Source organism: Lagopus leucura, unplaced genomic scaffold, assembly GCF_019238085.1.
Source record: "Lagopus leucura isolate 7727_CA_CO unplaced genomic scaffold, USGS_WTPT01 Super-Scaffold_73, whole genome shotgun sequence".
Taxonomy (NCBI): Eukaryota; Metazoa; Chordata; class Aves; order Galliformes; family Phasianidae; genus Lagopus; species Lagopus leucura.
In genome coordinates, this window is record NW_024962252.1 from 46,751,314 (window position 1) to 46,773,971 (window position 22,658).

Below are 22,658 nucleotides of genomic sequence, written 5' to 3' on the forward strand. Positions count from 1 at the left end.
CTCTCCTCTCCTCTCCTCTCCTCTCCTCTCCTCTCCTCTCCTCTCCTCTCCTCTCCTCTCCTCTCTCTTCCTCTCTCATCTCCTCTGAATCTTTGAGTTTTCTCTCTCAATTTTTCCATTTGGTCTTAGCACTATCCTTGTCATGCCTTTTTCCTTCTTATGCTTTATTTTTTTTTTCTTTTTCTTTTTTCTTTTTTTTCCCCTTAAACAAGTAACTGTAACAAATGGTTACTGTAACAAATGGTTACTTCTCTCATTATATTTACAGGTACTCTTTAAATTATTTGTGAGGTTTTTATGTAACATTGTATTTTACAATACCAGATGTTTCCTTAGGTGTGCACCAAGTTCCTGAGTCATTTGTAGGCCATTAAGCGCTGAGACAACTCGCATTGTGAAAGTCACAAAAAGTTTTCTGCATTTTGTTGTGTTTTTTCTCCTTTTTTTTTTTTTTTTTTTTTTTTTTTTTCCCCATGATAATTCAACATTGCGTGTCTTAAAGTGTCCTTCTGTGTACTTTCTGAAAGATAATTTTCCAGTCTTGTTTTGATGGCACTTGTTGTCCATATAAAATAGATGCTGTTCCAGCAGTGAATTGCAAACTTTGCATTCCACGCACTTGCTTCCAGTAAAAGGCTTATGAATGCCAATGACTGTAGTATAGCTGCTGAAAAGCAGAAATGCAGCACCTGAATCATAACGTTACTCCACAGGGCATAGAATTTTGTGAAATTACATTAGACTACATAATTTCGCATGATGACAATAAACAATAAATTGAGTTTTTCTTCAAAACTGAAACAGTAAAACTTCTTACTGCAAAATGGAGTATGTGTTACATGTTTGCATGTGTTTAGAAAGTGGCTAGACATGATGAAAAAGCATTTTTAAATAGTATTTAGCAGGAGAACTTTCCACTGGCTCAAAATTCTCCTCAGCTGCAGATCTCTGACTGCTGTTTAAGCTGACTTAATACAGTTGTTGTGCTCTTAGCATGAAGTAATGCTGGATTTCAAAGTGATTTAGGAATACAAATCTGACTGGAGATGCAGGGTGTGCATTCCTAAATTCCTTAGGCACTTTTTCAAATCTCTGCCTCCACTTGTGCATCTGTTTTGAAAGCAGTTTATTTATTTTTCCCTCTCCTGTTTGTATTGAGTTTTGCTGTTCACTTTGAGCTATCAAATATCAATGAGATAATCGAATCATACAGTGGCCTGGGTTGAAAAAGACCTCAAAAATCATCTAGTTTCAACCCCGTGCTGTAGGCAGAGTCACCAATCGCCAGAGCAGGCCGCCCAGAGCCACATCCACCCTGGCCTTGAATGCTTCCAGGGATGGGGCATCCACAACCTCCTTGGGAAACCCGTTCCAGTGTGTTACCACCCTCTGTGTAAAAAACTTCCTCCTAATATCTAACCTAAATCTCCTCTGTCTTAGTCTAAAACCATTTCCGCTTATCCTATCAGTTATCCACCCATGCAAACAGCTGTTGCCCCTCCTTTATACACTCCCTTCAAGTACCACAATGAGGTCCCCCTGGAGCCTTCTCTTGCATAAAGGGATTTCTCAATGCGATTTTGAGTCACGCAGCTGGGCCCTAAGGATACATTTGACATATTCAAAGGAGAAAATGTCATTGAGATTTCACAGTGACCTTTCTATATGTGGTCTCCTGATTCACTGATTTTCTAGATATCTTAAAAGATATTGGCTTTTAGGCAGAAAACTGAAAGAAGTTTGTAGCTTGTCTATATCATGTGTAGAATAACATGAAAGGGAACAGAAGTTCTGCTTGTAATTATTTATATATTTTTAGTAGTTACACAACATTTAACTTGTGAAAGAATCTTCTCTTTTCCTTAAATTCCCAGCTAGTTGCAGTGGCTGCTATTATACCTACACTACTGCTGAGAGTCACTGCCAAACAATCAAAGCTCTACACTACCCAGATTCATAAACACTGCTTTCACTAGAAGAAGCCCTGAATTAAACCAGCAGGTCTTCAGGAAACTGCTGGACTAATTACTCCAGTATACAGTATTGGTTTTTTTTCCCTTCCAGTTTGTAAACTTCTTGCAATTTTTACCATATATGCACAAATTTGTTCTTCCTGGTGATATGCTTGCATATGCAGACCTCCTAGCCGTGGTTGGCAACTGTAAGACCATTCTTGCTGGTGAGATTAGTCTGATAATAACAGCAGAACTGCCTTGCAATTAATTTTTGCCTGGGTAACGTTAAAGTATTCAAACATCTTCTGGATATTTTCATAGGTAGTAACTGGTGCATCCCATCAAAGTCTGTCTACGTATTGTCAGTGTCAGGATTATACAGTGTAAAGGTTTTTAGCCACTTTTTTCTAAAATCAACAACATTTTTATGTTGCTTAGACACACAATTGCTGCAAAGCAAATACAATGGCTACAATATAGACTTTCCATTGTTTGCTTGTGTTGTTGCCTTCAATAACAGCTGTTGGATTAACAGTTATTAAATTTGTAATAATCTATGCCAAATTAAGACTAAAAGTGGGTAGGATTACCCAGTTTTTCAGTGTTATAGAAAATACCAGTGATCAGTTTATTATCTTTAGATAATAATTTTCCTTGAATAATTTAATAATAATAATTTTCCTTGAATAGCAGTAAAACAGCCAAAAAAGTGGGCAGTTATTTGCAAAAATTATTTTTGTACTTATCAAAAAAGGGTCATTTTGGAGAGCAAAATTAACAGTTTTTGAAATAAGCACTTATAAAAAGCTGAATTATTCTATTTTTTAAAAAATCCCATTAAAGAGATATCATGATAGAAAATTCAGATTCTGAGACTTACAATTTGAATCCTGAAATTTTACATGAAATTGTGTCTTTGCTCAGCCAAAGTTCATGCTGGTTTTTACAGATGAAATCTGAAAAACACAGAACAGTCTACATGGCTTGATGAGTCCATAAATGCTGCGGGATTTCTGATTTCATCTGAATCATTGCTGCCTGATACAATAAAAGAAAGCTCCTGTCTCCTGTTTCATTTATCTTTACTAGGGATTTCTTCTTCTTCTTCTTTTTTTTTTTTTTTTTTTTTTTTTTTTTTTTTTTTTTTAAAGTTGGTGACCTTTGAGCACTAAATTAAACTCTCAAGAATGATAACTCAGAAACTATGTAAGTTTGATTTGCTTGTTGCTTCTCAGAACAGTTTACAGTGCAGCTCTCATACAAGAATGCCAGAGAAATCCTTATAGGGGGAGCTGAGAAACACAGCTTCACTAGCACGCATAAGGGCAGAGTCCAGCATTATATTGAGACATAACAATCTTTAACAAGCAAGTCCTTGGTCTGGAGTTTCTGGTCTTTTTTTTGCAGCTACAGAAATTTTTCTGAGGATTAGATAAAGCAACAAGAAGCTCACGGTTGCGACCACCCACTGGGAGGAGCTCCGTGCTATAATGTAAGTGTCAAGACCAGGTCAGCACAGAACTGATTATCACAGGCAGCTGTCGTGGTACTGCTTAGCCCACAGGCTAAACCTGTGGCCTACTGAGAGCGCAGGAAGGGTCCCTGTGCCCTGGCTGGAGCCCAGGTGAAATCTACTTTTGTAATGAGGTGCCCCACGCGCACCTTGCCACCCAGCTGTGTGTCCTTTGTGCTACAGCCTGCTTACAAAATCAGGTCAGGCTGAGACTTCATGGGTACCTGGTGTTTACTGCAGCCTTTTGAAGAGGCATCTGCTGTCAACCCCATCCAGATAAAAAATGCAAGCAGCAAATGTCATGAACACTGGTACGTAGCAGTGTGTAGAACTCCCGTGTTTGCCTTTCCCTCTCACTGCATTGTTTGTCTTTGCTTTTCTTCCCTGATGCAGTTTGTGGTTGGAGAAAAAATTAAAATTGTCATGCTCTGATGACTTCCTTTATGGATGAGGCCTGGAAACACAAAGGTCTTTACAACTACTTGAAGGGAGGTCAGCTTCTTCTCTAGCATAACTAATGATAGGACTAGAGGCAATGGGCTCAAGTTGAGTCAGGAAAGGTTCAAGTTGGGTATTAGGAAAAATTTTTTCTCCAAAAGAATGGTGAAGCACTGGAATGGGTTGTCCAGGGATGTGGTTAAGTAATCCTCCCTAGAACTGTTCAAGAAACGTTTAGATGTTGTACTAACATGGCTTAGTGTGGAAATACTGGTGGTAGGTGGACAGTTGGACTAGATGATCTTGGAGGTCTTTTGCAACCTTGGTGATTCTATGATTCTATGGCTGATTTTAAGAGGTTTTCCCCTTACATTTGGTGAGAAGATGAATTGCTCAACGCTTGCGCTGGCTGCTGGGAATCTGGGCTCCCTCTGAAGCTTTCTGTGTCTGCTGAAAAAGCCATAGCCAAGTCTTTTGGAATTCGGATTTGCAATTTTAGTAACAATTGAAATTAATTAATTTTACAGTTATATACTTTGTCAAATATTTATTAAAACTGTATTGACCAGTATTTCACAATCTCTTTCTGAAGCAGTGAAGTAACTGTAGATTCCTGAAGGCTTAGCATTTGAAACGTTCCATCTTGTCTCCTAGTATTCATCAGAAAAGGCTTCCCATGTGATTTCAGAACTTAATCGTATTTGGTTTTCCTTTCCATTCTTGTGTAGTGTACCTTAGACACACTGCCAGTCATCTGAAATGAGCATTCTTCTCACAGGTGGGTTAATTATTTTCTACACAGATTATTTTCCATGCCTAGCCTGAAGTACCTTAACTGTTTATATTGACATAGAAAGAAATGATAAAATTGGGGATGTTTCACAAATATTTGTACGTAGAAAAACAGCTGTCAATGGATTGCTACTCAATGAATGATTTGAGAGTTAGCTGCATCTGCAGTAAAGCCCTTCTTCAGATGGAAAAAAGGGACACATTTTTGTCTGTGATCTAATTATATATCATTTCCATAGAATCACCAGTGCACAACATGTGTTGCTGGAACTTTTGAGTTGATGACTTACACAGTACAAGAAAGATTTCTACTTGACTTACTCTTAAAAGCTATCAGAAAAATACACAAAAAATGATGAAAAATGAATTTTTAGTTCTTTAAAATTAGCTAAGAACTTTTAATTGTCCAGACATACTGGGGAAAAAAAAAAAATAAAAAAAATAAAAATCCTGCCAGAGTGTTTGGAAATGGAAAGAAAAAGAAGATTTTAACTGAAAACCATATGACTGCAATATCTTTTTAATTTTTACAGGAAAAAAAAAAAAAGGGAGGTTGTAACTGTCTTTTGTTGCACTAGTTATTAAAACCACATTCAATGAATAAAACTGCTATTCGAGTTTTTATGAGTCTTTTAAAGTTATCAATCTCAAATTTACATTTTTTTTATTAGATGTCAAAGTCCTTAAAAATGTATCAGTTATTTAGTTTCACAGATTGAAATGCTGGATTAATGGAATAAAGGAGATCTTATTGTAGACTCAAGAGTTTGATAGCCACAGCCCCATCTGCTTTTTCCTTTTCTCTGTCACTAAGTGAATCATTAGTGCAGAAATGCTCAAGATGACACCTGTGCAGTCAAAACAGGCCAGAATGTGACTCAGAAGGTGATGACAGTCACCCTTGCCCAGATCTTTAATATGCTGGGAGCTGTAGTAGCAGTAATTCTATAAATGTTAATAAATGCTAAGTCTTTAGAATTTTTGTTTATCCTGGAGACTGTAGTGGCCGTTTGATTATGAGACTCAGCTGAAATAGAAAACAGAGTAGTAATATTTTGGAAGGGAACAAAATCGCATGAAAATCTGCTACAGACTTCTTAAGTCCTTGTATTTCAAAGCCATCACCACCTTAGAATGAAAGACAATCTAATTTCAATATATATATCTATACATAAAATATAAGTAATGATGGAAAACAAGTTTTTTCATAGGACGGCTGAGGTGTCTTCAGTGTCCATCTGCTCAAACCCTTGCCTGCGCGGGGACACTCAAAGGACTGTCCAGGCAGCTTCTGAAGATCTCTGTGGAGGAGACACCATAGCTTCCCTGGACAACCTGTGTCAGTGCTCCATCATCTACATAACACAGAAGTGCTGCTTGATTTTCAGTGGGAACTTCCTCTATTTCATTTTGTTTCTCAGGGCCCACTGGAAACAAATGAAAAGAATTGTAAGAGTGGTTCTGTCTCCTTTGCACCCATTCTTCAGATATTCATAAATGTTAATGAAATCATCCCTGAATCCCTGTTTAGCTCCAGGCTGAACAGTCCCAAATCTTTCTGCCTCTCCTCACAGGAGAGGTGCTCCAATCTCTTCCGTATCTTCATGGCCCTTCTCAGAAGTCTGTATCTTCTCCAGTATGCCTACATCTCTTGTGTGGGGGATCACAGCATAGGACCTACTGGTGTGACCTCACAGGTGCTGGGTAGAGGGGACCTTCCCCATTGCCTTGACACAGCCCATGGTACCACTAGCTTTCTTCATAGCAAAGGAACATTGGTGGCTCCTATTCAGCTTAATGTCCACCTCACACATCCAGGTCCTTCTGTGCTAAGCTGCTAACTTTTAGCAATTTTAAGCACAAGGAGGCTTTCCAACTATTGATGTTACTGAAGACTTCCATGCTTCTTGGAGAAATGACCAACAAAGCATTCTCTGAACCTTTCAGGCAGCTGGTAGGCTCATAGTCCATGTGGAACTGATAACAAACAGCCAGATGTATAATCCTGGAGCAAGCTGTCAAGTAGGGTCATTAAAACAGCTAACAGCGCACCTCTCCCTTATCAAACAGTAGGGCTGAGCTAGTGAGAATAGGCAGGGAGAGGTCAGACCATGGATGAGTAGATCTAAACACAAGACATAGAAGGGTGTGGAGAAGGGCACCTAGGAGGTACATACACAGGTACTGCACTAACGCTGTCCTGGCCTGCTGAGACAGCTAACCCCAAGTTGCCTCGAGTGAGAAGCGACATTCTCCACTCTGCCCTGTAAACACTGCCTGCCAGCTCCTGTTTTGTGCTCGCGGTGACGACGCCTCACACCCGCAGCCACCCAAGCTGCAGGTTCACCAGCACAGGTGCGGATGGGCCGTGCCTGCAGGCCAAGGGCGGGCAACGGGGCCGTACCCGGGGCTTGCGGCCCCGGCCCGGCTCGGCCCCGCCAGCGTGGGAGTGGGGGCTGCCGGCGGCCGCGCTCCAGCAGGGGCGGGGCCGGTCGGGCCGGGCCGCCGCGCTATTAATAACGGCGGCCGGGACGGCGGAGGGCAGAGCGGCGGGCGGCATGCAGGGCAACGGCGAGAAGGCGGCGGGCAACGGCCGTCAGGAGGGCCTCGGCGGGAGAGGGGCGGCCGACGGCGAGTTGCAGGCTGCGGCCGTACCAATGCTGCCGGCCCTGGAGGTGGCCGAGGAGCCGGAGAAAGGTCCGGGCGGCAAAAGCAAGGACCCCAACACCTACAAAGTGCTTTCCCTGGTAAGGGCCGGGCGGGCCCGGCGGGCAGCACCGCGGCGCTACGCGGGCGGGCGGGCAGCCCCGGCTGTCCACCCTGAGGGTCGGGAGAGGCTCGTCCTCGCGGGGCCCTCAGAGCCCCCTGGGAAGCCCTCGGCTGGGCTCTGCCAGAGCAGCAGGGGCGCTGCGGGGTCGCCTCGTCCTCGGGCGGCAGTGCGGCGCTTGCGGTGGCGTGCTTAGCAGTTACCGGCAGCAGCCTACCTGGCGGAGCCGGGGCGGCTCTCGGCTTGTCGTTTCCTTTTCGTCTCTTGGCGACGCTCGCGCTTGAATCGCCTTGATTCTTTCCTAGTTTTAGCGATTATCCTGTGTTCTTCGTGCGGTTCTAACTAGATGTAGGGGAAAGTAAACGTATTCAAATGAGGAGATACGACTGGAAATTCGTAAAAGATTTCGGGAGGACAGAGGAAGGATTAAAAGTTGGCTTTGTGCTGCATTTGAAACGCTGTGCTTTGAAAGTTTGCCTCCGAGCGTGCCTTGGAGCCGCTTTCAGTCCTGGTTCGGAGGACCTGTGTCCGAAGCCATTCTTAGCAGGTAGGTCAGCTTCCAGTTTTAGCCACGCAACTGTATTATAATTATCCTTCCTGTAGAGATGTGAAAATAAGACTGTCCAGACTGCCCGGAGTGATCATTACGAGGCTGAAGTCATTATCAAGCTTAAACTGTGGCCTTCTTGGAAGGAAGCTTCTGTGGAACTGCAGCAGCTTTTATTGCGTGGTGTATCCATAAACAGTACACTTTCAAATCAAGTTACCTTTCCAGGTTTAGCATCACTTGGTCAGTTCATCTGAAACAGTAACCATCACACTGGCAACTGCACACTGAGTATATTTCCTAACATAATAGGTTGTGAATTGCATTTACATGTTTGTTAGAACAACTACGAAACATACTCAATTTCCATAAGTTCTATGATTGATTGTTTATGTGTAGAGGATTGTTGGTTGTGTGTGTTTGTGTGTGTGTGTTTTTTTTTTTTTTTTTTTTTTTATAATTTTTTTCCTCCTGGCAACTATACTGATGAAAAGCATTCTTAAAGGTAATGGGCTGCAGCTTATTTCATAACTTTGTTCTCTTCTGGGAAGGACAGGATGTCCCAAAATAAGGCATTGCAGCAGATGGCTGGAAAAAAAAAAAAAAAGGGCTCTTTTCACCATCAAAATGGGTTGTGATAGTGAAAAATCATATGCTATTGAAATAGAAAATAATCACTTCAAAACTGGAGTTAAGCACAAGCTTAAACTTTCACATGTACTTATGTACACTTCTGAATAACATCCTTATTTTTCAGACCACAGTAGTTCTCCAAGAACTGGCAAGGCATTCATCCTGTGCTGACTTAAAGTTTTCAAATTAAATATATGTCATCTATACAGAAGCAAGCAAAAAGCAGTGAACAACTGTGTAGCACTGTTTGTAGTTATTGCAAACAGCGATAATTTAGAGTATTTAGGCAACGTTTGAAAAACTTACAGATACTAGATAATATTGGCCTGAGTAAGGGTATACTTAGCTTAAACATCATGGTAGGAAGTCAGAATGGTAGAAAACTGGACTGGTAAAAAAAGGAGTTGACTTACTTGCTTAGTGATCCTGATTGTGCAGTGGGAAACAATAAAAGTGATGTTGCCTGAAGTAAGCATAAAGTAACTTCTTACACCTGTCTTTATCCTTGTTGCATGTGCTGTTGCTACCTTTATTAGGGTAGATGGGAAAATGTGATTTCAGATAAGTTTCTGGGTGTGGTGGTATTTGTTTTTTGTTTTTCATTTTTTGTTGTCTGCTTGTTTGGAAAAAAAAATAATTTCTGGAAAGCATGGACTTGCTTATATTCCCCTATTTCTGTGCATGTGTTTGCCATCCAAAGATGTCTGTACAACTTGAATGCAACTTCTGTGGTGTCAGCTTCTGCTGATGAGGTGATCTTATCCCATTAGAGAAAAGTTGTGAAGTCACCATATGCAGAAGGCTGTCATGTAGAACTGACTTGTGGGTGGTTTCAGGAGCCTCTCCATGTCTCATGGTGGTACTCAGCTATTGTGAACTGAATGAACTGTGAACCAGCAAACACTGGGTGAGGGAGGATGTGGGTAGATGAGGAAGTGGTATAGAATCACCTCCGCTTTTAGCAGCTTTTGTTGTGGCAGGCACAATTTTAGCTCAGCAGTAGATGTTCATATCACGTGTCGCTTTTCTGGTGCTATGCATGGGCAGGATTTCCTGGATAGTGGGACAGACCTGCAGGGATTTATTAACCCATCATTATTCCTGAAGAGCAACTGAGTGCAAACATCCAGCACTCAGCAGTCTTGGGAGATGATCTCTTTATTTATGTAATCTCCTAGCACATCTTTCCATTTACTTCTTCTGTGTTTTTACCTTTGTCCTTCAAAGCTGAATGTGCTGTTCATGTTCTCTCCAGGCTCATCTGCTGCTTTTACATGACTGACCAGCTGGCTGCCTTCCAAGAGCAACTTAATTCTTCCTTAGGTTTAATGTTTTCAATTCAGGTTGGCCAGGAAATCTCATTGGGTTTTGTCTGATTCATTCATTTCACTAAAATTTTCCATGTGTTTAAAAGCTAAAATGTTGAAGGGGGAAAAAAAGTAACAAAATGTTTTTTTCATGTTCACAGTTTCAGACTTTTTCTTTGCCAGAGCTGGAAAAGTCATTTACGAGTGACACTTGCATTAGAAGATCACAGATCAAGAATTTTTGATTGGGGGGGAAAAAAACCAAACCAAAATATTTCAGATAGACTTGGAACGGAAACACTGAAAGTGTATGATTCTTATAGAGACTTCCTGAAGCATTTTGAAGTACTTAAGATAGTAAACTGTGAGGCTTTAAAAAATATTGTAGGAATACTCTTAAAAATAAAAGTATTTTGGAAGCCTTGTGTCTTTTTTTTCTTTTACTTTCTTCTAAAAGGCCAGTCCAAGTTTTCTTAATTTAGTATTTTATACTGAAGTATACTAGTTAGTATTTTATGTACCTGTGAAAAACAATTGTATTCTGCCTTTTCAAAAACTTTTATTCAGTTACCTTCTTCTATTCATAGGGAGAACAGGTAAAGCTTGTGCAACACTGTGAATTTAAACAATCTAGTTACCAAATTAAGACACTGTGACTCTGGTATGTACTCCCAGAATCTGCTTTGTGTTTTTCAGTTAACTACTGACCAATGCAGATACTATGAGGAATGGTAAAGAATATATGGTTGCACAGCTGTAGGCTTGGTTACTGTCCCTTGTTGTTATTGAGTGAACTTCTTATCAACCTGAGGATTAAGCTAAATTACTGGGTGGGACAAAGCTTTGTTTTCACCTTTAGATTGAAGACAGTGAATGATACCATGATAAGATGGTGTCCCTGGGAATCTCTGCACCGTTCTCAGCTTTCTAGTAGTGAAAATTAAGTCCAAGTGCTGACAAATCAAGAGGAGTTTTTTTTCTTTCTCTATACTCAACACTTATTAGATCCCATTTGAATTACCAGGTTTTGAGTTCTCTGGTGCAGAAAAGATCAATCTAAACGGGATTGTGATCAATGGAGGGACACCAAGGTGGTCAAGGACAGAAGCTCCTCACTAATGTGGAGAAGCCAAGGGAGCTGGGCTGGTTCAGCCTAGATGGGCTTGGATGAGGCTCAGATCCTGCCCACGATAGCAGCCTTCCCCTACCTCTAAGGGTGTTTTCAAGAAAGATGAACCTTGTACCTGTATGGATGTACAAGTGGAGACATGAGACAACAATTTAATTTGAAGCAGTAGAGGTTCTCATATTGAGTACAAGGGAGGAAAAAAACAGCACCCTGGGAAGACAATTCAGTATTTGAACACATTGTCCAAGAAGACTGAACGGTTTCTCTTGAAGGGGTTTGAAACTCAACTGCATGTAGCCCTCAGCAGCATGGCCAGAATTTTGTTTTAAACCTGCTTTGGTGAGTGGACTAAAAACATCTTTGAGGTCCCTCTCATTTAGCCTTATGATTCCACAAATCTGGTTCCAGTTGTTTGTTGCTTTCTACATGAAGGTTAGTGTTTAAGATCTGAATCATATACCCCTTAGCAATTGGGGTACTTAACCTGATGCAGATCTTTTCTTGTCAGCATTTGCCACTGCTGTAATCAGGAGAGACTCTTAACTCTAGAAGAGCTGCTCAGGAAACTAGTTAGCAGAATTCACTGGGAAACTACTTTTGAAGGCATTAGGATCCATCAGTACTGGTGGCTTTTTAAGTACTGCCTCTTAAGAGCACAGGGAACAGACAATTCCAAAACGTTGGAAGTCAACACAGGTGGCTTGCCTGTGCAGGAATCCTGATCAGAGGTTAGGCAAAAAATGTATGGCTGCTGGAAGTAAGGTTATGTGACATAGGAGGGCTTCTGTGATGATGTTTGCCACTGTAAGAATAAAATTTGTTCGGCTAAAACTTAGAATTGAAGTTGGCCATTAATGTGGGGAACAATATGTTAACAACAAAATGAGGACCAGAGATAACATGGGTCTCTTACTTGATGAGAATGGTCACATCACAAATAGGGATGCAGAGGCAGCAGAGATGTTTAACACCTTCTTCATCTCTATCTTTGGCTCTGAGTTGGAGGATTTTGACTGCAGTAACAATAAATTCCCAGCCAGCCCTAAATTTGGTGGCACTTACTGCTTCAAGTGGATGTATATATGCTTAACAGTCTGTACAATCAATGAATGTACAGATGTTATAGTATAGCAGAGAGCTTGGCTATGTAGTCATTACACCAAAGCAGAAAACAAAAAAGATAGGGATGCTTACCCTTATCCTGAGCTGGCTTAGGAAACTCCAGTGGAGTGGATCTCCAGAAGAGAGCCTTCCCCAGTGGTAGTCAGCTCTTAAATGGGTCGGGGGGGGGTGGAACCAAGCTCCACCCCTTCCAACAGTACAGGTGAATTGCCTTCACCTGTGCTCCTATGGCTGACTCATTGCTCACCTCAGGTGATCAATCACAGGTTCAGGCCGTGACTCAGCACTTCCCATACAGAGTCTCAATGGATTTTATTCCAGCATACTCAGAGAGCTGGCTTATATCACTGTGAGACCTCTTGATGTATTTCGATGACCCTGGGAGTCTGGAGAGGACCAAGTTGACTGGAAGCTAGCAAACATTGTTCCAGTTTTCAAGAAAGAACACTCTGGTTAACTACAGACAGGTTGATCTCCCTTCAGTGCCTGGTAGAATTATGGGGACGATTCTTCTGGAAATTACTGAAAAACATTCGAAAGGCAGTGCAGTCATTGGTCACAGCCAACTTGGGTTTATGAGGTGTAAGTCCTGTTTAATGAGCGTAGTTGGCAAACTTAATTAACTTTTATGACAAGGTTACCCACCTAGTTGACCAAGGAAAGCCAGTTGATATCATTTTGGATTTCAGCAAAGCGTTTGATGCTGTGTCTCGCAGTGTTGTTCTGGACAAAATGTCCAGTATGCTGTTAGAGAGAAATACAGTGTCGTGGCTGAAGATCCGGCTGGTGGGTTGAGTGCTGAGGATTTTAGTAAATGGGGTTATGTCAGGCTGCAGATCAGTCACCAGTGGGATTCCATAAGATTCAGTTTTAGGGCCATCTTTAATCTTAATATTTTCATTAATGTCTTGGATACAGGACTTGAAGGTATACTAAGTTAAGTTTGTGGACAGCAGTAAATTGGGAGGAGCTGTTGAATCCCTCAAAGAGAGATCTTGATAAATTGGAGGACAGGGCAACGGTATGCGTTTTAACATGAGCAAGTGCTGGATTCTGCGCATGAGACAGGACAGCCCTGGATATATGTACAGACTTGGGGATGAGAGGCTGGAGAGCAGTATCGCAGAAAGTGACATGAGAGTGCTGGTTGATGGCAAGTTGAGTCTGGGTCAGCAATGTGCCCTGGCAGCCAAGGGGCCAGCCATTCCCTGGAGACCATCAGGCTCAGTGCTGCCACTGCACAAGGGGAGGAATTATCCCACTCTGCTCTGTGCTGTGTGGCCTCACTTCAAGCACTGAGCGAAGGTTTGGGTGCTACAATATAAGAAGGACATAAAACTATTACAGGGCATCCAAAGGAGGGCTATGAAGATGATGGAGAGCCTAAAGGTCAAGATGTATGAGCAACACCTGAGGACCCTTGGTTTGTGCAGCCCAGAGCAGAGGAGGATAAGGGGAAGCCTCATGGCAGCCTACAATTCTTCAGGGGTAGGTGCTGATCTCTACTCTCTGGTGACAGTGACAGGACACAAGGGAATGGCATGGAGCTGGGTCAGGGGAGGGTCAAGTTGGAGCCTGGTGCAAGGTTCTTCACCTTTGGCACTGGCACAGGCTCTGCAGGACAGAGGTCACAGCTCCAAGCTGCCAGAATTCAAGGAGTGTTTGGACAACGCTTTTCAGATGTACTGTTTGAATTTTGGGTGGTGCTGTGTGGAGTTGGACTTGATAATCCTTGTGAGTCCCTTCCACATCAGGAATATATTTGCATTGTTGCAGAGCTCTCACATGACCTGAGAGTCACTTCATGTGTGGATAGGCTGTAGTCAGGTGTGATTTGCCACTTTTCTTAGTGTACTTGAGTTCATTTTGAGCTTGGTAGGTTAGGCACTGCTACCAGCATAGGTGCCATTTAGGACAGGCTGCAAAATGCTCTCCTCCCTTATGTAATTGAGCTGAAGGATTAAAACTTTGGTGGAGGTTTTCAGTTGCACTCCTGAGTGCAGTACGTGAGTGCTGCTGGTTTCCCTGGCTACAGTTGCAGTGCAGAGCTTGGAATCAAATCAAGTACATCCAGCTGTGGGGCTTGCATGTTTCTGTTGTTGATGGCTGACTGTGTGGTTGAAAATACCCATGCTGTGCCTAGGAATTTAAGTTTAGACTATCTGCCAATAAATTAGACTGGTGTGCCTGGATCAGCCATTTGGTCTGGTCAGATTGCACAAACGAGTGGGGCCATGATTAGTATTATGTGTGCTCAGAGGTTCTTGAACATTCGGACCATTTTAGGATTTTCATTTCCTTTCTTTAATTTTGCAGTAATTGCCTACCTGCTACGGACAAGCTGGCTTCAATTTCAGGCAAAGTCAAAGATGCAAAATTATGCAAGGCTTCCACCAAGCCTCTACTCTTAAAAACTTTTTCTTGGCATTCTTTCATTAATATCAGTAGAAATACACAATGATTGAATTGTTCTGATTTGACTTACCATTGAATGTTGATGTCAGCTGAAAGGAGGAGTGAGACAAGGTGAAGGTTTGAAATCATGGAAAGTTTGAAAAGTTTCTTGCTCCAGAGTAGTGCTGGAAAATAATGTATTGGTAAACATCACTGTGAACACACAATAGGAACTGAATAAATACTAATTTTAAAGAATGCTCTAACGGGATTTGTCAGTGTTTCACATCACCATCATCAAACACGTCATTTTCAAACAAGTTATTTTATAATGTCTTAGAATTTTGAAAATAACAGGGGAAAGTAATTGAAGCAAAGTAAAAATATACTTCTTGCACTGAAAAAAAAAAAAAAAAGAAACCAAAACAAAAAACAAAAAACCACCCTAAATAAACTTTCCTTTCCTGTACAGATGTTGCACAGGTCAATGCCATAAAAGTGTTTATATGACAGCGGTGGATATTGTTGTAAATGCAGTGTGATGGAGAACACATTCCATTGAGCAGAATAAGGAAGGGCTTTTGGCTATTGTTTAACTATTCAGCATTGCATAAGAAAGCTGGGGACAAGAGAGAATTAATGAAAAAAAAATGTAATATTTACAGTATTGAAAAAATTCAGATGCACCTTGTCCCAGTTCAGCTCTCTAAAGGCATGTAGGCAAGTTGATCTAAATAAATATATTGTTGGTCTTCCATTGTACTCCTCTCTATCAGGATCAAATGGGACGGTGCTCAACTGCTCTTCTGGCTGAAATACAAAGTTTCCAAGTTGTAAAGTAAGGATCTTTTGATAGTCTGCCTTTTGTATTTTGAGGAGCTGTATTCAAGGAATACAGAGGTAAATAATAGCCTCTCTATCAGCCCTTCACTTTGGAAAAAAGCCGCAGGAGCCAGGGCTAAAAGTGTGCCTGTAAACAGTTAACAGTGAGATTAGTAAAGTGTCATAGTGAGTCACTCTGATACCCTGTTTGTCTTATTCCTGTTCCCCTTTGTGGATCACAATTTTTTTGATACTCCTTATGGTCCATTTTACAGAATTTATTCACTGACTCTGTAAGGTTACTGTGTCTTCCCGTTCAGCCTAAAATTGCTGAATGGTGGCAGTAGCAACATCTGCAGGTGAAAAATGGAAGTGGCTTACTCAGTAAATTCAGTAGTATTATCAGCACTCAATAAAAGCAACACTCTTCTTGTTACTAATCTTATGAAAGTACTATAAATAATAACAACTTTAGATTTATTCTTGATAAGAGATTTTTGGAAGAGGAAGAGTGTGACCGGCAGAACACCATATTTTCTTCTCTACTTTTGCTTTTATTAACGTGTTGGCAGCTACTGATTCTATTTTATCTTTTTTTCTCTTGTTAAAGCTAGACACTTTAAGAGTTTTGTGAGGTATTTAGAGTTGTAGCTCTTTGGTTAGCTTCTTGAAGGCTTTTTGTAGCACCTTGCATTGGCTCGGGCTACCTTTAAAACATTCTTGTCCCTTGAATGACCTTAGGCTATGGCTGCAATAGCATACAATGTCTGAAAGCATTTCATAGAAACAACATGAGTAGGCCTTCTGCATCCTTCTTTGAGAAGAAAACCAATGATCTCTATCTTTTGCCTCTGTAGACTTCAGGCTAATTCAGTCACCTTCAGTGTTTCAAGACAACCAAGATCTCAGAGTCTTAGCAACTCCCTTTCCCCTTGTGGACACCAGACAAGGAATGTGGATCAACACAATCAAGTCTTTGAAAATCATAAAAAAAATTTAATTTGGAAAATTAGAGGTGAATGAAGGAAATATGACGTGTTTAACACATTTGTTTCAGTACTGCTAACTTCTTTTTGCTGATTTACTTAGCCTAATAGCTGTGCTGGTATGAATGAAGTATCCGTTTCACTTCAGCTCAGTAAAATTTATTAAATATCCTCCTGTTTGTGTATAGAGCTGAGTTGGTGAGGGTTATCCCTACTTAAAAATAGCTTTTATAAACATGAGCAAATGTTCTGCTGCCTTTGGCACGTGTGGATAAGTTGTTTTTGTTTTCTTTTTAAATCTGTACAGTATGTTTTCTGTACTTTTAATACGCCCTTTATAAAGGCAGAAGGTGATTATGCTCTTACTTGAAATTAATTATTTATTACTATCTTCTTCGCAGATGAAATTCTTCCTCTAGAGTCTTTCACTGTTAAAGTCTGTGTCTATGTGTAATTATTTTAGGCGCATAAAATGGTGAAAACATAGCCCTTCACAGATCCCAGTGGTTTTGGAAAATTCCACATGTTTTTGTAATACTGGCATTACCAACCCAGTCCAGACATTCTCACTTCATGGGCAGACGTGACACAGCAACTGCAGGAGTCAATCATGGATGTTAGAATGAAAATCCACTGTTTTGCATGGTTTCTTTGTTAATTGCACAGCAGTTAGTTAACTAATGTGCCTTAAACCGTGGAGTGACATAGAACACTAGGGATGAAAAAAGAAAGATAGAAAGCAGCTGAGTACACGGTAGACAAAGAATGAGGAGAGTCAGCACAGGAAGAAACTTAATCCAGAATGATTATGCCTTAAAGGAAAAGACAATGTATTTTTTGCCATAGGAAATACAGAATGGATGAATACAGGGTAGAGTAGGGGAGATGGACAGGCATAGTAAAAAGTGAAGAGAAATGGACTGTGGCAGAATAATATTTTAATTTTCCTTTGCAAAGGAACGGTGAAAGGTTTCTCTGTGTATCACTGTGTATCACTGGGACCTGCCCTGTAGTTAGCTGATCAGTCACTTTGGCATTTGGTATCTACACACTGCTCTTAAGCCTTTCCACCAGCTCACTGAAACCGCTGGTGGATTTCTCTTTGACTTCATCCCTACAGAGATGAGTGGTGAAAATAAGCCTGCCCTCTAACCATGTTATCATCTTGCCATCTTCCCAGCTCAAAATAAAAGGCTTTTGAAATGTTCTCAGGATTGCAGTTTTCCAAATACTCAACCACCTATTCCCAACCACTATAATGTTTACAAAGCAAAGCTTTTATTTCTTCCTCCCACGTAAAGGAAGCAGTGATAGACAGAGATTCATCCCTGGATGGCAATGTTTTTGATTCCAAAACAAACTTTCTCAGAAAATATTTTTAAAACAAAATAGGACATTTTCTTCTCTTCAGTTGTTACTGTGTTGGTTGAGGACCTTACATTTTGTTCTAGCAATCTCTCAAAGTAAAAATCATAAAAAGTTCATGTGCTGCTTTTGTGTGTAATGAGGTCTGGTTCTTTGCCTTCTTATTATGTGTTGTATTCCCATATTCTTTCTGCAAGGTTGTAACAAGGTTCTTGTTAGTAAACCTTGAACTATATGTATGCAGCTACTTGTCTGTATTTAACAGCAATAAACAAAATCTTTACACAGCAGAATGCAGCATCCCAAACCTGATCTAGGTGTATGCAAAATAGTTCAGGTAATATTAGTAAGCTACCTGCTGCAGTGAAGTCCCAAATAGCAAGAAGTGAAGTAAATTAGTCCACCTTAGGGCTGTGTTAGTGAGATAACCTTTTGTACCTGGGCAGTCTTCTTTAAAGTCAGTCATTTCTGGTCATTTGCAGAGCTGATGATCTCAGAGCATTTTCACTGACAGACAACATGTTAAGAGTTACTGTAATAACTCTTGCTGGGCTTAGGCAAGACTGCTACTGCTGTTGGCCAAGTTTAGTTGTTCCACATTGTTCCATCAGAATGCTTGTGCTGTTTGTGTGGGTAATATTGAAATGACTAAAGACTGAAGGTAAAGATCTTATTCAAAGTAATTATGTAGTACAGGGTACTTGGTCAGCTTTGATTGTCCCAGGACATCATCAAATGCTCTAAGCTACCATCCCTAAGAAGTTTCTTTATTAAGCTTTGAAGGAACAAAAAATAGTCTTAAATATATTTTACTGCAAAATTCTAAGCTCTTTCAGGGCTAGTGTTAAGAAAAGAAAGGCTTGAATATCCATTGTTATGGTACAGTATAGTTCCCAGCTTTTCTTTAGTTACAGGTGGACAAAGAATGCCACGTAAGGACCTGGAGATTGTTGTTTTTTTCAAGAAACTCGAGAGCAGAATAGATTTGTACTAGGCAAAGCATTGGTAGTGTGCCGTGTTCTGTGAAGCTCAGTGATTTCCGTAGTATCGCTTGCTGGAAACACAGCTTGCACTACTTTATCAGAAACATTATCATTTTCCTACCCAAAAGATACCAGTATGTCCCAGTAAACATTATCCTTTCCATGCTTTTGCTTGTTGAAATTAGTTATATTCACAGAAGTGAAAACTGGAATCTTGGAGCACAGTGCAAAAACAGGGCTTTGTAACACTCAGTGCCAGAATCTCAGGAATAGGATTACACTCAGAATAGAGTGGTTTTTATTTGTTTGATGCCTGCTTGTGGTTACATATCAGCAGACATTCTACTCTTTGAGCTTAGTAGCATGGCATAAAGCAATAAATCCATCATCACCCTGAAATAAAGTAGACTCAGGTTCACTTTTTATAACCGAATTCAAGAGTTTCTATTTTCCAATAGTAATGTATAAATAAAAAGAACAGTAATAAGTAATAAGTTTTGCTCTCCCCAGTGATTTTCCTGAGCCTTGAAGTCTAGCATCTGACACACCACCTACCTCACTGTATGTGTACTTGTCTAGGTGATGGAAAGTTCAGATGGAAAGTTTCCAAGGTCCAGAATAATTTATAGGTATTATACTAAAAAAACTGATTCAGCAGCTGTTGCTGATGGGGAAGGCGGTAAAAGGAGAAATGCTTAATGTGGGCAGTACTTAACTTTTACTGAAGTGCGTTTGAAAATATTTAACTTTTGATTCAAAGTCATTTTTCTCAGAAAAGAATGACCAGATGTGCATTCTCTATTATCTTCCTCAACACTTCTGAATACGGAAGCATTATTTTTCTGAAAGTGCTTTCTCTTTCAGGACTTTTAGCTAACATCAGTATTACAATTTACATTTGAATAGAATGGCAGTCATGGGTGCATTGATGGCTTTCCCAGACTGCCTCTAATTACTATGGATGTAGTGATAATATGTGCACTGTTCCTCAAAAATGAATCACAGAATCACTGAATCACCAAGGTTGGAAAAGACCTACAAGATCATGCAGTCCAACCATCCACCTATCACCAATAGTACTCATTAATTAAACCATATTACAGCACAAGAACCAAACACCTTCCTTGAACAGCTCCAGGGTCGGTGACTCCACCACCTCACTGGGCAGCCCACTCCAGCGCCTGACCACTCTTTCAGAGAAGTAGTATTTCCTAACGTCCAACCTAAATCTCCCCTGGCGCAGCTTGAAGCCATTCCCTCCAGTCCTATCATCAGTTACATGACAGAAGAGGCCGATCCCCAGCTCACTACAACCTCCCTTCAGGTAGTTATAGAGAGCAATAAGGTCTCCCCAGAGCCGCCTCTTCTCCAGACTGAACAATCCCAGCTCCTTCAGCTGCTTCTCATAAATCCAGTGAGGATAGTGAGGTTAGAAGGAATCTATCCCTTTATTTAAGTAAGCATTAGATCTTGCTTGAAGTGCTGGGTATGAGCAATATGGTGCCTGTTTAACAGCCTTAAAGCATTGAGAATCCAAAGTAAACATGGCGACAGTTTCTGGTTGGTGTAAGACACTGTGGTTGGTCTAAGGTGACATCCCACAGCTGCTTACCATTGTATAGACCAACACTGAACTACATACTAGGAAGTGGGAAAAGGTTTTCCTGCCTAGGAAAATTATAGGTATCACTTAAAGGCCAGGGCTTCTGTTTGCAGTCTGTGGTCAAAGGCATAACTTCATTTTCTTAGAACAGTCCAGGAGGAAGGAAGAAGTGGAACAAAGAAAGTTTTGTAGAAAATGAATACATGTCTAAACATAAGCAACTTTTTTTCATTTGTGAGAGGGAAATAAATCACAGTATTTACTTGACCTAACTTAATAAGAAAGTTTAGAGGACCCAGTCTAGAGAATTTTCTTTCGTGCACAGGTAATCAGTTGAAATCGGTGTAACTGCTGCTGTGAGTGAAAACTGCTTGTGCAAGTGGTGAAATCGGCCTCCTAATCTGCATGTTGATCACATTCAGTACAATTGTGTAGTGTTACTAGAGAAAATGAAGGCTTTCTAAACCATTCTGTGGTCACTCACAATTGCTCTCTTTTCCTTTCTGTCCCACAGATACTCTGTGTCTGCGTGCTAACAACAATCCTAGGATGTATATTTGGCCTGAAGCCTAGCTGTTCAAAAGATGGTAACTATTATGCTGTTTATTAGTAACTTTTCTAGCAATTTCTTTTTTTCTTCTTCTGTGAGTTAATTTTAGTATTATCAGAATGCCACCCTTTTTTGCTACATGAAGAACATTGGATGCATTGGTTGAAATAGTTTCATTTAGAGTGGTATGAAAATACTGGGAAATAAACATCAGGTGTCTTTAGTACCTGTATACTTCTTTGGAAAGTAAACTCATCCCTGTGCTCAGTATCTAAGCTGGCAGCTTCCATGTATCCCAGCTGCGTCTGTGGTGATGTCATGTGGCTGACTTTTCTCAGTTCCCTATTAAAAAACAAAAAAACAAAAAACACAAAAAAACACACAAACAAAAACAAAACTCAAAAACCAACAATTTATATTCCATGTTGTCCGGGAACATTTATTTTTCATCATTTCCTGTCAACTATGAAAATAAAAAGGTTGGTTTTTTTTATTGGTTGGAACTGTAGTCTGAAAATGTTTTTTGTGTGAAATTTTTTGACTGTTTTCTTCCCTGAAAATAAACGATCTTTTTGATGGTGAAGTTTCTTCAGACAGAAGGTTAAATATTTTAAGAAATCAAGCTTTTCCTTCAGAACAATTTTATTCATGCTACAAATCTAAAATAATTGGAAGTATGTTTAACAAACAGTGCTGCAATGATTTTTAACCAAAATGCATAATATTAGCGCCTTATTAAGAATCTGTTTAACTTTCCCCATTTTATTAGAGCTTTACCATAATTATTACCTTTTTTTTATTACCTTATACCACACACTTCAAGATTTTTGAGAAGTCAAAAACAGAATTGTGGATTCACTTCATTTACTGCTTACAGTAAAACGCTGGCCAAATAAGGTGCTGCTAATGCTGCAAATCAGTAGTATGTTATTATTTTTTTCTTCCTGTGTCTCCGAGTGGTACCTTGACTGTGATACAGTGGGATGTAGAGCTGGGCTTCTTCAATTTCTGTTCTGGAGTGCCTCTGTTTTGTGTGAAAATAGCCATTCAGACTATGGAAGAATTGCAAACCTGCCTCATGTGATCTAGATTTTAACTGATGCTTATTTACTTACCTAAAGTAGATGATTGTCAGCCCCAGAAATGAAGATCAGTGTTACCTACACTTTCAAGGTTCTCTAGCTGAAACATGGGTTCATGTTTCCTCAGTGGGTTTCCTCTTATGGAGATATTTCATGTGCTAAATAACTGTACAAGTATCTCCTGGAGATGCAGAGAGGCAGTGGCAGTCACAACTGGAATTGTAGTCCTTTCTTTCAATGATGTCTGCCAGAAATGAAACACCACGTTCCTGTTAAAACATGACACCTTCATTCAGTAAGAGAAAATAAACATATTTAGTTGGTTTAAGACTTTTCTTCAGCTGCTGCTTTTTTCTTTTTTTCTTTTTTTTTTTTTTTTTTGCAGCTACACTGTGAGTAGTGGAATGATCAACTGCGTTACTCTTTAGGCTGATTTTTTTTTTTTGCATATTGATTAATAACACTATTCTATATTACAGTAAAAACCTGCAAAGGTCGTTGCTTTGAAAGGACCTTTGGAAGCTGTCGTTGTGACAGAGATTGTGTTAAGCTTGGAAACTGCTGCTTAGACTACCAGGAAACATGCATACAACCAGGTAAGGATGGAAAAAATTATGGAGGCAAGCTCTCATATGGGCCAGCACATGTGAGCTCTGTTGTGGTCAGGTGG

At 40.4% G+C, this 22,658-nt stretch overlaps 1 protein-coding gene and 1 long non-coding RNA gene across 2 annotated transcripts in view; both read left to right on the top strand.

The window, feature by feature from the left end:
- Nucleotides 1-3,698: 3,698 nt before the first annotated feature.
- On the top strand, nt 3,699-7,024 carry LOC122184277. Its single transcript, XR_006180524.1, has 3 exons — nt 3,699-3,779; nt 4,635-4,684; nt 5,910-7,024. It is a non-coding gene; the product is annotated as an uncharacterized LOC122184277 (long non-coding RNA).
- A 232-nt stretch (nt 7,025-7,256) lies between these two features.
- Nucleotides 7,257-22,658, top strand: part of ENPP1 (ectonucleotide pyrophosphatase/phosphodiesterase 1) — a 52,564-nt gene continuing 37,162 nt past the window's right edge. The window contains exons 1-3 of the mRNA XM_042879117.1: nt 7,257-7,445; nt 20,871-20,943; nt 22,468-22,584. Of these exons, the coding sequence (XP_042735051.1) occupies nt 7,257-7,445; nt 20,871-20,943; nt 22,468-22,584 (379 nt within the window). The remainder of the gene's footprint in view (nt 7,446-20,870; nt 20,944-22,467; nt 22,585-22,658) is intronic.